This window comes from Schistocerca serialis, chromosome 9, assembly GCF_023864345.2.
Source record: "Schistocerca serialis cubense isolate TAMUIC-IGC-003099 chromosome 9, iqSchSeri2.2, whole genome shotgun sequence".
Taxonomy (NCBI): Eukaryota; Metazoa; Arthropoda; class Insecta; order Orthoptera; family Acrididae; genus Schistocerca; species Schistocerca serialis.
This window is the reverse complement of record NC_064646.1, coordinates 14309377-14325000: the sequence shown is the minus strand read 5'-3', so window position 1 is coordinate 14325000 and position 15624 is coordinate 14309377. Positions and strand designations below refer to the sequence as shown.

At 39.8% G+C, this 15624-nt stretch overlaps 1 protein-coding gene across 1 annotated transcript in view; it reads left to right on the top strand.

Moving 5' to 3' along the window:
* The window catches only part of LOC126418954 (integrator complex subunit 2-like), a 91398-nt gene that overhangs the window by 10583 nt on the left and 65191 nt on the right, over positions 1-15624 (top strand). Inside the window, 2 exon segments of the mRNA XM_050085996.1 lie at positions 721-851; positions 9571-9744. Of these exon segments, the coding sequence (XP_049941953.1) occupies positions 721-851; positions 9571-9744 (305 nt within the window).

Below are 15624 nucleotides of genomic sequence, written 5' to 3'. Positions count from 1 at the left end.
GCCTTGCGACATTTTGCTACAGTTTTAATTGCATTGTGACTTTCCTCTAATAACAGTACTATTCTGAGTAGCCTAGCAAAGCAGTAAGAACTGTCCTTTCCTTTGGGTACTCCAAAAGTCCGACGATTACACCCTGTTAATGACAGTGTGTTTAATTTATCCACCTGGAAGCACAGACTCTAGGCACTATTATGGTCTGATATTCTGTAATTTCATTGTTAATTGATGAAGCAACATGCAGAATGTGATTGAGTACCTTCTGGGAGTCATTAAACGCAACCATTATCTGCAGTCTGTATTTCGGCCCTTTCTGAGAGGGATAAGCTCTTTGTTGGCACCAGATTTTACCTTTTTCCTTCCCTTCCCTTCCCTTCCCTTCCCTTCCCTTCCCTTCCCTTCATTCTTTACTCATCCGTAAGACCACAGTTACAGCACTATTTGTGTAAGCACTCATCACAGTTATCCACACAAAACAGATATGCACTTGGCTCTTCATAACAGGTCAGAGGAAGCTCCTACACATACAGTAGGAGAGTGTCAAGGGCAGCTGTGAGGAATTTCCATGATGTTCCCTGCAGTGAAGATGGTTTTAATTTAATTTTTGATGGATGTATATAGAGGATTTGATGGCAGTTATGTGTTTTTTTTAGTTGTAAGAATGCAAATAATTATTTTTCTGTTGCTGTTTGGCAACTCTGAAATTTATCACTCTGTTTTCAGTTTGCACAAGTCTCATAGCAAATGGTGAACGTCAAGAAGAAGACAATGTTGGGAGCAGAACAAGAATACAAGCACTTAGCATGCTTTGTCAAATGAATCCCTCCCAAGCCCTTGCCATCAGAGCTAAATGTGTAAGCTTTAAGTAAATTAAGTGCTTTAATATGGTAAAATTCTTGTATTATTGCTTATAGTAGAACTTAAAAACTAATTCTGGAGTGTAGTCTGTAAAGTATATTGACAATTTAAAGTGTTGACTTAATACTATCAAAAACTAATGAAGCTGACAGAATCGTGCAAATGTTAACAGTGCTGATTCTCTCAAGTTTGCATATTTGTTAACTGTTTGAGGACCAAGATTTTTGACCTTTTATTGTCTCTGTCAGCTTCCCTTTTTCCAGTTATCCACCATATAATTTAAAAAAGAAAAAAAAAAAAAAGAAAAAAAAAAAAAGAAAAAGCATCTAAATAGAAGTACAGTAGAGCATCGATTATCTGAAGTAATTGGGGGACATGGGTGTTCGGAAAACTGGTTTGTTCGGATAATCGAACCGTACATGTTTATTTGCCAAAAAAAGTACTGTACAGTAAATTTATTCATAAAAACAGGCATCTCTTTTAGTATTACAAAGTAACATACAAAGGCAACTTCAGTAGGAATATATAGTAATAATCTCGTACTTGTCCCTTATAGAAAGGACAACACGTTTACGTTTAAGCATTTTGTATTGTCAAGTTCACTTCTTCACGCAGCAGCACACAAGTGGTCGTAACAGAGAACAGAAGGTGACTGTTTGCACTGTGAGAAACTCTTCTTGGGGGCGTGCAATCCTTCAAACTATGCGGAGCGGCACGCCTCAACTCTAAGCTGACGCAGCTGTTGCTGTGACCAGCTTTGATACTGCCGCTACTTCTACTGCCAGTGCCAAGCCAACAGAAATGTGCTGATTGTTGAAACACAGCGACTGGCAGCTTGGCTGGTCAGCAGCGCCTTGTGAAGGCCCTATTAGAAGCAATGTTCCGCCAGCGGTGGCCCAGTGCGGCAACTACTGTGGAAAACTTGGTTTGGGAGTGAGGGGGATGATGGACAGTAGGGTGGGAGAGTAACAGGTGCAAGCGAGTACACAGTTCGGTTAAACGGTCGTTCGGTTGACCGATGTTCAGATAATCGACACTCTACTGTACTAAACAATGGAAAATTTGTTGATATTCAAAGCTGTTTACTAACATAAGACAGAGTAAAGGTAAGCAATTACTGTATAACTTGAGTTGTTGAGCGGTCAACAGGCACATAAACAAGATGGAAAATGCATTTCCACCAAATAAATTTGCTCTCACTGGATGAGACTGTGATGTCGAAGATAAAAATGTTCAACTATCAACTCCATGCTACTTGTGCATTGGGATACAAAAATATTTTCCATGAGGAACAAAATTAGAGTGTTTCCAAGCCAGTGCAAATGTTTGTTTCCCATAAAAGGCACTATACAGCATCTGTTCACAGGTTTATCTAGTGGATGCAAAAGTTAAGTACTGAAACAGAGAATTGTTAAGGCAATGGTACTGGTTGTTAGGCAGTTAAATGTTGTAACTGAAAACAAAAAGCCATTTATAATCATCACTAGAAACATTCCAGTGTGTCAGATGGCTTTCTGAAACTTGTAACAGTCCATGTACACAATCCTCCCTGATATAATACAAAGCTTTTCATCGCTCACATATATGCAGTAATACGATTAAACAGATTAGATGATAGGCATTCAATCCTTTTTTTCTCACTGTTGATGTTCTGTTGTATCCTGTATTTTGTTGACTTTGTAGTCAGGAGTGTGCAAAGGGCTGTTGCATTATGCTTTGCTTCAGATTTCCACTTAATTCAACCGCAGTCAAGATTTTTTTTTCAAAAAAGGATTAACAACAGCATTGAGTTACAATTTAAGTCAGAAAGTAGTACACAGACCTGTAATCCTGGCCAGCTGCAATCACAGTTTGGTAGCAATTCTGGTGTGGATTGTCAACTGTTATCAGTAAAGTTGTAGGACAGTGAACATCATTCTATTTGCAAATTTGGCACTTCACAATATGACTTTTCATATAGCCGAAGACTATCATGTCTTGCAGTCAGCGTGTAATAATGGGCTACATATAATGTTACTCACAGCAAATAGACAGCCATTGCTTAGTACTGACTCGCAGTTGCCAACTAGTCCACACCATGTATAGGTGCCTGAAGTTGCTGTTATTTTTGGAACACCAGGAAACTTTTTCCCCACTGAGCTTAAAGCCACAAACCATCAGATCACAATACGGTATTAAAGAAAGAATCACTTGAACGAACACATTGTTATGACAGAACCACTTCTGTACAAACTTTGTGAGAGCAGCCAACATGTGGCTGCAAACAGTTTTAACACGAGTTAAATGAATTAACCCCTCAAGAAAAACCAGTCACATAAAACATCATTCTACATACAGCAATTTACCAGATCAGGTCACACAAAATATTGAATGCATACCACAGGAAGAGGTTAATAGTTAGTGTTCACAAATACCTCGTGTACAATATATGGCTTAGTTAATATTATACTAGAAAGTCAATGGTGAAATAAAAATAATGTAATGAGTAAAGATAATAACTCGTCATACAACTGAGACATGGAGCTACCTACAGGGACCTGCTCATCTGGCGTAACGGGCAGCTTACTTGCCTGCAAGACGCGGATCGAATCCACGCAATGGAGTAATGATGTGGGCTGGTTCACCGGCTAATGTGAGCATGATTTGTAGGCTGTTTCCCATGCTCGTTTAGGCAAATGCTCTGCCGGTCCCAAAATTCCAGCCTCAGAGAATATGGTACACAAGCAGTTAAAGTATGATAATGTACAAAACCAAGTTCACACAATTCACAGACAGATGGGGCACACAACCTCCCTCCCTTAAGTTACTTTGATGACTACGTTGGCAGGAAGGTCATCCAGCCACAAAGTTAAATAATAAAATTAAAAACTGCCAGATCCTGGAAAGGAGTCATCTGCCCTGGATGAGACAAACACTATGAAAAAGAGTAAGAAGAAGAAGAGGAAAGACTTAAAATGTTGAGCTTTCAGACAGTGTCCTCCTCTGGAGTTGGGCCGATGTGTATAAGTATGTGTGTATGTTTGTGGCATTTTATGTGCCTGCTGACTTCTCAGTCTCCTTCTTGTTCTCCTTCTTCTCATTCTTTTTGTTAGCATTTACCTCATACAGGACAGGGAACTCCTGTCCAGGACTCAAGAGTTTTATATTTTATTATGAACTATGTGGATGCACACCCTTCGACCGGGCGAAGTGGCCGTGTGGTTCTAGGCGCTACAGTCTGGAGCCGAGCGACCGCTACGGTCGCAGGTTCGAATCCTGCCTCGGGCATGGATGTTTGTGATGTCCTTAGGTTAGTTAGGTTTAATTAGTTCTAAGTTCTAGGTGACTGATGACCTCAGAAGTTAAGTCGCATAGTGCTCAGAGCCCTTTGATGCACACCCTTCCTGGCACCACAGTTGTCAAGGAAACATGAGGGAGGGAGGTCGTGTGCCCCATCAGTCTTTGAATGGTGTGAGCTTGATTCTGTATGTTATCATATTTTAAATGATTCTGTATCATATCCTCTGAGGTGGAATTTGGGGACGAGCACATCATTTGCTTAAACGAGCATCAGAAACCACCTAAAAATCTCATTCGGGTTAGCTGGTGTACCAGCCCACAGCTGTTAATCTGCCGTGTGGATTCAATCTGGATTTGTCCCATCTCATTGTCATGTAAGCCAGTGTGGTTCCTAATACACTAAATGAGCAGGCCCTTGTACATAGATCAACTGCTCTTTCCATTATTTTTATTTCACTTATGAAGTTCTAGTATTATTTATACTATTGTTTTGTGTGGTCTGGATAACAGCAGTATGTAGGATGATGTTTTATGTGACTGGTTTTTCTTGTAGGATTAGTTCCATTAAGTCCTGTTAAAATTGTTTGCAGTCATATGTTGATTGCTCCCACAGAACTTGAAAAGCAGTGGTTCTGTCGTAACACTGTGTTCGTTCAATTCATTATTTCTTTAACACTGTATTGGTATGCAGTTGTGGGTGACTTCAAGCCCAGTGAGAAAAAAGTTACCTGGTGTTCCAAAAATAATAGCAGCTTCAGGCACCTTCTTGTGGCATGGAGTAGGTGACAATTTAATGAAAAAGTAGGCCATTGTTCATACAATCTTCAGAGTCAGTTCCACACAGTGGCTCTCTGTTTGTTGCAAGTAACATAATGTGCAAACCCATTATTCCAGGCTGACTGCAGTACAGGATTGTCCTCAAGTACAGGGTGTTTGAAAAAGAACTCCCTAGTTTTAATGTCCTAGAATCTATACAAAAGTGACATGCACCATTCTAGTTTGCGGTGTTTGATTCATCAACTCTTCAAGTTTGGCTCCCCTGCAGTTGGCAGATCTGCTTGACCTTGATATGGCACCAGTGCTCTTTTTTCCTCTGTTCCTTCAGTTCAGTCCAGGTGTGCGTGCAGTGCAAAGCAACTCAGAAATGAGGCTACATTTCATGTCAGTGGAACAGTTAATCGCCACAAGTGCAGAATTTGGCTGGCAGAGTATCCACATGCAGCTATTCGGCATCAACGTGATTCTCCCAAAGTTAATGTCTGGTGTGGTTCGATGGAAGATCGTGTGGTTGGTCCTTTCATTTTTGTAGAAAAAAACAATAAACGGGAACATTTACTGTGACATGTTGACAGTGTACGTCTTTCCCCAAATGGACAATACTGAGGCAAAAAAGGGGCCTTTGTTTTTCCAACAAGATGGCACCCCACCTCATTACAGTAACTATGTGCATGTGGCTCTTGACACTCGCTTTCCAGGAAGGTGGATAGGCAGGGCTGGCCCAATCTCTTGGCCACCACGAAGCCCAGACTTAACCCCACTGGACTTTTTCTTTTGGGGCCACATAAAAAACGTTGTGTACAGTGAAAAGATGAGAGACATCAATCATTTACAGGAAAGAATTGTCACAGTGGTTGGGACAGTTACACCTGAAATGTTGGTGAATATGTGGGGAGAAATGGAATATCATCTCGACGTGTGCAGGGCAACAAATAGATCCCATGCTGAAGTCTACTAACATTAAACAAAATTCTCTTTTATGGTATGTACTCACTGATGTAATTTTTCATTCATTTTCCCATTAAATTTATACTTAAAACTAGGAAGTTCTTTTTCAAACACCCTGTATACTGAAAGTCATATCGCGAAGAGCCAAATTTGCAAAAATAATGTTGCACGGTGCCCTACAAGTTACTGATAATGACAGACATTCCACATCAGAACTGGTGCCAATATTGGTAATGGCTGGCCAGGATTACATATCTGTTTATTACTCTTGTGATTACAATTGCCTGCCTGAAGTACAGAAATTGTAACTCAGTGGTGTTGCCAAGCCTTTTTTTGAACAAAAACTATTGACTGTAGTTGAATAAGGTGGAAATATGAAGCAAAGTAAAATGCAACTCCCTTTCGCTTGCTTCTGAGCACAAAGCTGACAAAATACAGTATGTAATAATATGTGGTGAAAATGTTTTTGTGGTGAAGTTTGAGATGTGTATCATTGCTTAACACAAGAAAAACAATGTTCAATATACCATGTCTTATTATGGATATTCTCCACCAAATAATGATGTATCTTGTGTAGTCCGGGGTGCTGCTGCTTGATGCTGCCACAGGTTTGTTTTGATGTTATTGCAGCACCACATGGGATTTATGCAATAGTTTCAGTAAGATTCAGTGCTTCATGTTCACAATAGATTTTGTTTCGCAGTCTAGGTGTTTGGCGGCAAACATGAAACTTACACTCCGACTACATGCTGTTGATATAATATTCAGTCTAAGACTTCCCTCTGGTGGCATGCAATTCACCTCTATTTATATGATTTTAAACAATCACTATCATTGTTACATATTGAATTTTGGATTTATACAATTAAAGTGTTGGCGTTTATCTGGTAATAAATATGCAACCAGTCACTTTTTACAATTTATTCAACCATGAACATGTTTTCGAGCCACTGTAGGCTCATCTTCAGATGGAGGTGTTACAAGAACATTATGTTGTGGACCAAGTGTAGTTAGATGCAGGGCCAGTGCCGCTGGTGGAAATGACAGAAATTTAGTAATCAGTGATGAAACATTTATGAACCCGAAAGTTTTTTATGTTATAGGTACTTACAGTGCACTGCCTTGTGGTATTCACATCAGACTGCTTCTTATAATGTGCATTACTAAGCTATGTACACAAATAATAGCTACCCTTGGTCCACAATATAACGTTCTTGTAACACCTCCATCTGAAGATGAGCCTGCAGTGGCTCTAAATCATGTTCGTGGTTGAGTAAATCATAAAAAAGCGACTGGTTGCATATTTATTACCAGATAAATGCCAATTTAAATCACAGTCTCAGTTTGTAATCCACGATGGATATACTGAAATTAAAGTTTTTACATACATCTTCCCAAATTACATAGAAAATTACATGGGATAGAAGTGAATAACTTTATATCAATACAATAGAGGGAAACATTCCACGTGGGAAAATATATCTAAAAACAAAGATGATAGATGATGTGACTTACCGAACGAAAGCGCTGGCAGGTCGATAGACACACAAACAAACACAAACATGCACACAAAATTCTAGCTTTCGCAGCAAATGGTTGCTTCGTCAGGAAAGAGGGAGGAGAGGGAAAGACGAAAGAAAGTGGGTTTTAAGGGAGAGGGTAAGGAGTCATTCCAATCCCGGGAGCGGAAAGACTTACCTTAGGGGGAAAAAAGGACGGGTATACACTCGCGCACACACACACATATCCATCCACACATATATATATATTCTTCAGAAATTCTTCTTTTGCCATTGCCAGTTTACATTTTATATCCTCCCTATCACGACCATCATCAGTAATTTTGCTGGCCAAACAGCAAAACCCATCTACTACTTTAAGTGTCTAATTCCCTCAGCATCATCTGATTTAATGCAGCTACATTCCATTAGCCTCGTTTTTCTTTTCTTTATGTTCATCTTACATGCTCCTTTCCAGAAACTGTTCAATTCGTTGAGCTACTCTTCTGAGCCCTTTGCTGCCCCGACAGCATCAAAGTTTTTATTTCTTCTTCCTAGACTCTTAATTCCTAAACCAATTTTTTTCTTTTGTTTCCCTTACTGATTGCTCAATATACAGATTGAATAACATCAGGCGTACGCTCTCCCTTCTTAACCACTGCTTCCCTTTCATGCATCTCGACTCTGATAGCTGCCATCTGGTTTCTGTTTGAATTGTAAATAGCTTTTCGCTCCCTGTATTTTACCCCTGTCATCTTTAGAATTTCAAAGAGATTATTCCAGACAACATTGTCAAAAACTTTCTATAAGTTTACAAATGCTATAAACATACGTTTGCCTTTTCTTAATCTATCTTCTATGAGAAGTCATAGGATCAATATTTCTCGCGTGTTTCTACATTATTCTGGAATCCAAACTGATCTTCCCCGAGGTCCGCTTCTACAAGTTTTTCCATTCTTCTGTAAAGATTTCATGTAAGTATTTTGAAACCATTACTTATTAAACTGATAGTTCAGTAATTTTCACATCTGCCAGCACCTGATTTCTTTGGAATTAGAATTATTATATTCTTTTTGAAGGTTGAGGGTATTTCACCTGTCTTAGACATCTTGCTCAGCAGATGGAAGAGTTTTGTTATAGCTGGCTCTCCCAAGACTATCAATAGTTCTAATGGAATGTTGCCTACTTCCAGGGTCTTGTTTCGACTTATGTTTTTCAGTGCTCTGCCAAATTCTTCCCATCTCACCTTCATCTATATCCTCTTCCATTTCCAAAATGAAGGAGAAAAAGAGTAAATGAATAATGTTAATTATACTAGTACAAAATGCATGGTGTGAAGTCATGAATGAATTCTTGAGGTCACACAGTGAATATTTATGGGGCAGGTGAATGGCAGGAAAGTGATACTTACAGAAATGCATACTTTGCTGTGAAGAAGGAAGCATTTATTGTATTGTCATATTTTCAACAGCTCAGAATAGCTCAGTCCCTCAAACAGTGAATGCTGAAACCTGTAAGAGAATACTGCATCTGGAATGACTCACAGACTCAGAAAACTCCAAATGTATATAAAGATTACTTCATCCTTTCATAAGAGGAATGTGGAAGAAATACTTTAAATATCCACAGCAATTTAATGGAAAGGCTACCTAGAATACTATGGGCTATAAAAGCAATGGAGGGTGATCAGCACCCGACTAATACCACAACAGTTCCACAAAGCCAGTTACCTATTAGTATCTGATCACACACAGCAGTATTATGTAGTTGAGTTAAGATATGTTCAGTTTATAAATTAATGGTACAATGTAAATAGACAGATAAAAAAACTACTCACCAAGCGGTGGCAGGGGAACACACACATAAAAGTCTCCCCTGACCCAGGGTTCTGGGTGACTTTTCTATACTGTACCCCTTTCTGTAAACCTCTCCAGTCCTTTTCCTTCACCGCTCTTTCTTCCCCTTCAACTCTTCTGTTCACCATTGCTTGGTGAGCAGATTTTTTTTATCTGTCCATTTACATTATATTATCAATAATTGATTATTGTTGTTGTTATAAATTAATGAGGATGATTGTGATATATACCCTAGGCATGTTATGTGCATTCCACAGGTATTTCTATGCATGCTTCTTACACAAGTGATGTCTTTTCAGTTGTTTTATTCATATACTGGTTGCCAGTGGTGCGTTATTTTGTTCTTGCTTTTGTAGGTGGAGCTGTGTCGACTTCCAGGCCTCGCCATCACACTAAGTCTAGAGCATGCTGGTCGTACGGTAGGAGCTGATGCTGAGGGAGACATGGTTGCTTTTGTATCAGGATTACTTCTGGGTAATGATCAGCAAACTCGCAGCTGGTTTGCGCTGTTTGTTCGCAATGGACAAAAGGTTTGTTGTTTGTCTTGTGCTGTACTGTCATTTTGAATTACATATATTGTTCTCATGAAGTGTAAGTTAATCATCTATCTCGTGAAATCAGCATGTTTTCAGAATGAATATATGGTTTTATTATCTTTAAAACGTTGCTGGACCTCAAAGAAAGGTTGTCGAGTTGTCACAATGAGGATTAACTTTTCGTGTATGTCTTCTACATTTATTATAGTGTGTGTTATTTTATGATTTTTATTGGTTCCTTTGCAGACTGTATTTCAGTTTTCTTTGCATTTAAATTTTATACTTAGAATATCTAAGTAAATGCTTCTGTAAGATCAAAAGGTTGACACCGGAGAGGAATTTGTGGCTGGCTGCATCAACCAATCATAAAATGATGATTAAAAAAAAAAAGTACCAGAAATATATTTTTGTACTGTATGCTGAATGAAATTAAATGGTCACATTACATAAAGCAGAAGAAAGTACTTAGCTTTTGATAGTTGACATATGGACAACTGGAATGGGGCTGGTAGAGAGAAAGAGAGAGAGAGAGGGAGGGGGGGGGAGGCAATAGTGTTTAAAATGTTTTGCTCTTATTCAATTGGGAGAAAGGGAAATTCATAGTAGGTCCAAACAGTTAAAAGGATGATGAATAAGATGTGGGGGGTAGGAGAAGTAGTTCTGACCACTGAATCGGGAGGTAGATCAAATTGTTGTTGTTGTTGTTGTGGTCTTCAGTCCTGAGACTGGTTTGATGCAGCTTTCCATGCTACTCTATCCTGTGCAAGCCTCTTCATCTCCCAGTACCTACTGCAGCCTACATCCTTCTGAATCTGCTTAGTGTATTCATCTCTTGGTCTCCCTCTACGATTTTTACCCTCCACACTGCCCTCCAGTACTAAATTGGTGATCCCTTGATGCCTCATAACATGTCCTACCAACCAGTCCCTTCTTCTAGTCAAGTTGTGCCACAAACTCCTCTTCTCCGCCACAAACTCCTCTTCTCCCCAATTCTATTCAATGCCTCCTCATTAGTTATGTGATCTACCCATCTAATCTTCAGCATTCTTCTGTAGCAACACATTTCGAAAGCTTCTATTCTCTTCTTGTCCAAACTATTTATCGTCCATGTTTCACTTCCATACATGGCTACACTCCATACGAATACTTTCAGAAAAGACTTCCTGACACTTAAATCAATACTCGATGTTAACAGATTTCTCTTCTTCAGAAACGCTTTCCTTGCCATTGCCAGTCTACATTTTATATCCTCTCTACTTCGACCATCATCAGTTATTTTGCTCCCCAAATAGCAAAACTCCTTTACTACTTTAAGTGTCTCATTTTCTAATCTAATTCCCGCAGCATCACCTGACTTAATTCGACTACATTCCATTATCCTCGTTTTGCTTTTGTTGATGTTCATCTTAACCCTCCTTTCAAGACACTGTCCATTCCGTTCAACTGCTCTTCCAAGTCCTTTACATTTACATTTACATTTATGCTCTGCAAGCCACCCAACGGTGTGTGGCGGAGGGCACTTTATGTGCCACTGTCATTACCTCCCTTTTCTGTTCCAGTCGCGTGTGGTTCGCGGGGAGAACGACTGTCTGAAAGCCTCCGGCTCGCTTGAATCTCTCTTAATTTTACATTCGTGATCTCCTCGGGAGGTATAAGTAGGGGGAAGCAATATATTCAATACCTCATCCAGAAACGCACCCTCTCGAAACCTGGCAAGCAAGCTACACCCCGATGCAGAGCGCCTCTCTTGCAGAGTCTGCCGCTTGAGTTTGCTAAACATCTCCGTAACGCTATCACGCTTACCAAATAACCCTGTGACGAAACGCGCCGCTCTTCTTTGGATCTTCACTATCTCCTCCGTCAACCCGATCTGGTACAGATCCCACACTGATGAGCAATACTCAATTATAGGTCGAACGAGTGTTTTGTAAGCCACCTCCTTTGTTGATGGACTACATTTTCTAAGGGCTCTCCCAATGAATCTCAACGTGGTACCTGCCTTACTAACAATTAATTTTATATGATCATTCCACTTCAAATCGTTCCGCACGCATACTCCCAGATATTTTACAGAAGTAACTGCTACCAGTGTTTGTTCCACTATCATATAATCATACAATAAAGGATCCTTCTTTCTATGTATTCACAATACATTACATTTGTCTATGTTAAGGGTCAGTTGCCACTCCCTGCACCAAGTGCCTATCCACTGCAGATCTTCCTGCATTTCGCTACAATTTTCTAATGCTGCAACTTCTCTGTATACTACAGCATCTTCCGCGAAAAGCCGCATGGAACTTCCGACACTATCTCCTAGGTCATTTATATATATTGTGAAAGGCAATGGTCCCATAACACTCCCCTGTGGCACGCCAGAGGTTACTTTAACGTCTGTAGACGTCTCTCCATTGAGAACACCATGCTGTGGTCTGTTTGCTAAAAACTCTTCAATCCAGCCCCACAGCTGGTCTGATATTCCGTAGGCTCTTACTGTATCAGGCGACAGTGCGGAACTGTATCGAACGCCTTCCGAAAGTCAAGGAAAATAGCATCTACCTGGGAGCCTGTATCTAATATTTTCTGGGTCTCATGAACAAAAAAGCGAGTTGGGTCTCACACGATCGCTGTTTCCAGAATCCGTGTTGATTGCTACAGAGTAGATTCAGGGTTTCCAAAAACGACTTGATATGCGAGCAAAAAACATGTTCTAAAATTCTACAACAGATCGACGTCAGAGATATAGGTCTATAGTTTTACGCATCTGCTCGACGGCACTTCTTGAAGACTGGGACTACCTGTGCTCTTTTCCAATCATTTAGAACCTTACGTTCCTCTAGAGACTTGCGGTACACGGCTGTTAGAAAGGGGGCAAGTTCTTTCGCGTACTCTGTGTAGAATCGAATTGGTATCCCATCAGGTCCAGTCTCTGACAGAATTACAATGTCATTGGCGAGCCTCAAAGTTTTTAGTTATTCTCCATGGATTTTAATACCTACTCCGAACTCTTCTTTCATTTTCTTTACTGCTTGCTCAATATACAGATTGAATAGCATCAGGGAGAGGCTACAACCCTGTCTCACTCCCTTCCCAACCACTGCTTCCCTTTCATGTCCCTTGACTCTTATAACTGCCATCTGGTTTCTGTACAAATTGTAAATAGCCTTTCGCTCCCTGTATTTTACCCCTGCCACCTTCAGAGTTTGAAAGAGAGTATTCCAGTCAACATTGTCAAAAGCTTTGTCTAAGTCTACAAATGCTAGAAACGTAGGTTTTCCTTTCCTTAATCTTTCTTCTAACATGTCGTAAGGTCAGTATTGCCTCAGTTGTTCCAACATTTCTACAGAATCCAAACTGATCTTCCCCGAGGTCGGCTTCTACCAGTTTTTCCATTCATCTGTAAAGAATTCACGTTAGTATTTTGCAGCTGTGACTTATTAAACTGACAGTTCGGTAATTTTCACATCTGTCAACACCTGCTTTCTTTGGGATTGGAATTATTATATTCTTCTTGAAGTCTGAGGGTATTTCGCCTGTCTCATACATCTTGGTCACCAGATGGTAGTTTTTTGTCAGGACTGGCCTTGTTTCGACTTAGGTCTTTCAGTGCTCTGTCAAACTCTTCACGCAGTATCGTATCTCCCATTCATCTTCACCTACCTCCTCTTCCTTTTCCATAATATTGTCCTCAAGAACATTGCCCCTGTATAGACCCTCTATATACTCCTTCCACCTTTCTGCTTTCCCTTCTTTGCTTAGAACTGGGTTGCCATCTGAGCTCTTGATATTCATGCAAGTGGTTCTCTTTTCTCCAAAGGTCTCTTTAATTTTCCTGTAGGCAGTATCTATCTTACCCCTCATGAGATAAGCCTCTACATCCTTACATTTGTCCTCTAGCCATCCCTGCTTAACCATTTTGCACTTCCTGTCGATCTCATTTTTGAGACGTTTGTATTCCTTTTTGCCTGCTTCACTTGCTGCATTTTTGTATTTTCTCCTTTCATCAATTAAATTCAGTATCTCTTCTGTTACCCAAGGATTTCTACTAGCCCTCGTCTTTTTAACTACTTGATCCTCTGCTGCCTTCACTATTTCATTCCTCAAAGCTACCCATTCTTCTTCTGTTGTTTTTCTTTCCCCCATTCCTCTCAATTGTTCCCTTATGCTCTCCCTGAAACTCTGTACAACCTCTGGTTCTTTCAGTTTATCCAGGTCCCATCTCCTTAAATTCCCACCTTTTTGCAGTTTCTTCAGTTTTAATCTACAGTTCATAACCAATAGATTGTGGTCAGAGTCCACATCTGCCCCTGGAAATGTCTTACAATTTAAAATCTGGTTCCTAAATCTCTGTCTTACCATTATATAATCTATCTGAAACCTTTTAGTATCTCCAGGGTTCTTCCATGTATACAACCTTCTGTTATGATTCTTGAACCAAGTGTTAGCTATGATTAAGTTATGCTCTGTGCAAAATTCTACCAGGCGGCTTCCTCTTTCATTTCTTAACTCCAATCCATATTCACCTACTACATTTCCTTCTCTTCCTTTTCCTACTGTCGAATTCCAGTCACCCATGACTATTAAATTTTCATCTCCCTTCACTACCTGAATAATTTCTTTTATCTCATCATACATTTCATCAAATTCTTCATCATTTGCAGAGCTAGTTGGCATATAAACTTATACTACTGTAGTAGGCGTGGGCTTCGTGTCTATCTTGGCCAGAATAATGCGTTCACTATGCTGTTTGTAGAAGCTTACCCGCACTCCAATTTTTTTTATTCATTATTAAACCTACTCCTGCATTACCCCTATTTGATTTTGTATTTATAACCCTGTAGTCAACTGACCAAAAGTCTTGTTCCTCCTGCCATCGAACTTCACTAATTCCCACTATATCTAACTTTAACCTATCCATTTCCCTTTTTAAATTTTCTAACCTACCTGCCCGATTAAGGGATCGGACATTACACACTCCGATCCGTAGAATGCCAGTTTTCTTTCTCCTGATAACAATGTCCTCTTTGAGTAGTCCCCGCCCGGAGATCCGAATGGGGGACTCTTTTACCCCCGAAATATTTTACCCAAGAGGACGCCATCATCATTTAATCATACAGTAAAGCTGCATTTCCTCAGGAAAAATTACGGCTGTAGTTTCCCCTTGCTTTCAGCCGTTCGCAGTATCAAAACAGCAAGGCCATTTTGGTTAGTGTTACAGTGCCAGATCAGTCAATCATCCAGACTGTTGCCCCTGCAACTACTGAAAAGGATGCTACCCCTCTTCAGGAACCACATGTTTGTCTGGCCTGTCAACATATACCCCTCCGTTGTGGTTGCACCTATGGTACGGCTATCTGTATCATTGAGGCACGCAAGCCTCCCCACCAATGGCAAGGTCCATGGTTTATGGGGGGATAATAATAATAATAATAATAATAATAATAATAATAATGCTAGTTAATGGTAATGCTAATAATAGTAGTAATAATGGTTCAAACAGGAAAACTAAAATGTGAAACAAATGATAGGCTGCAGATGGACGTGAAAGACAAGGAAAGGAAGAATAAGTAGTTGAAGCAGGAGTGTAAGTTGAGAGACAGGAAATGTAAATACATAAGAATTGGTCTCTCAGGCAAAGATAAGCTTATAGAAGTATAAGGGGAATGCAGGACGAAGATAGAGAAAGAAATACTGTCACAATGCAATCATTTTGCCTGCGGCCATTACTGGAGTAAATAAGTAAATAATCCTTTCTGTTTCCATAGATAATTTGATTTTCTTTTTTACTTTCAACAATATTGCATTTCTGCAATTAAATAAAAGTTTTGATATACACCAGTATATGGGTAATACATTGTGTGATTGATGTTATCAGTG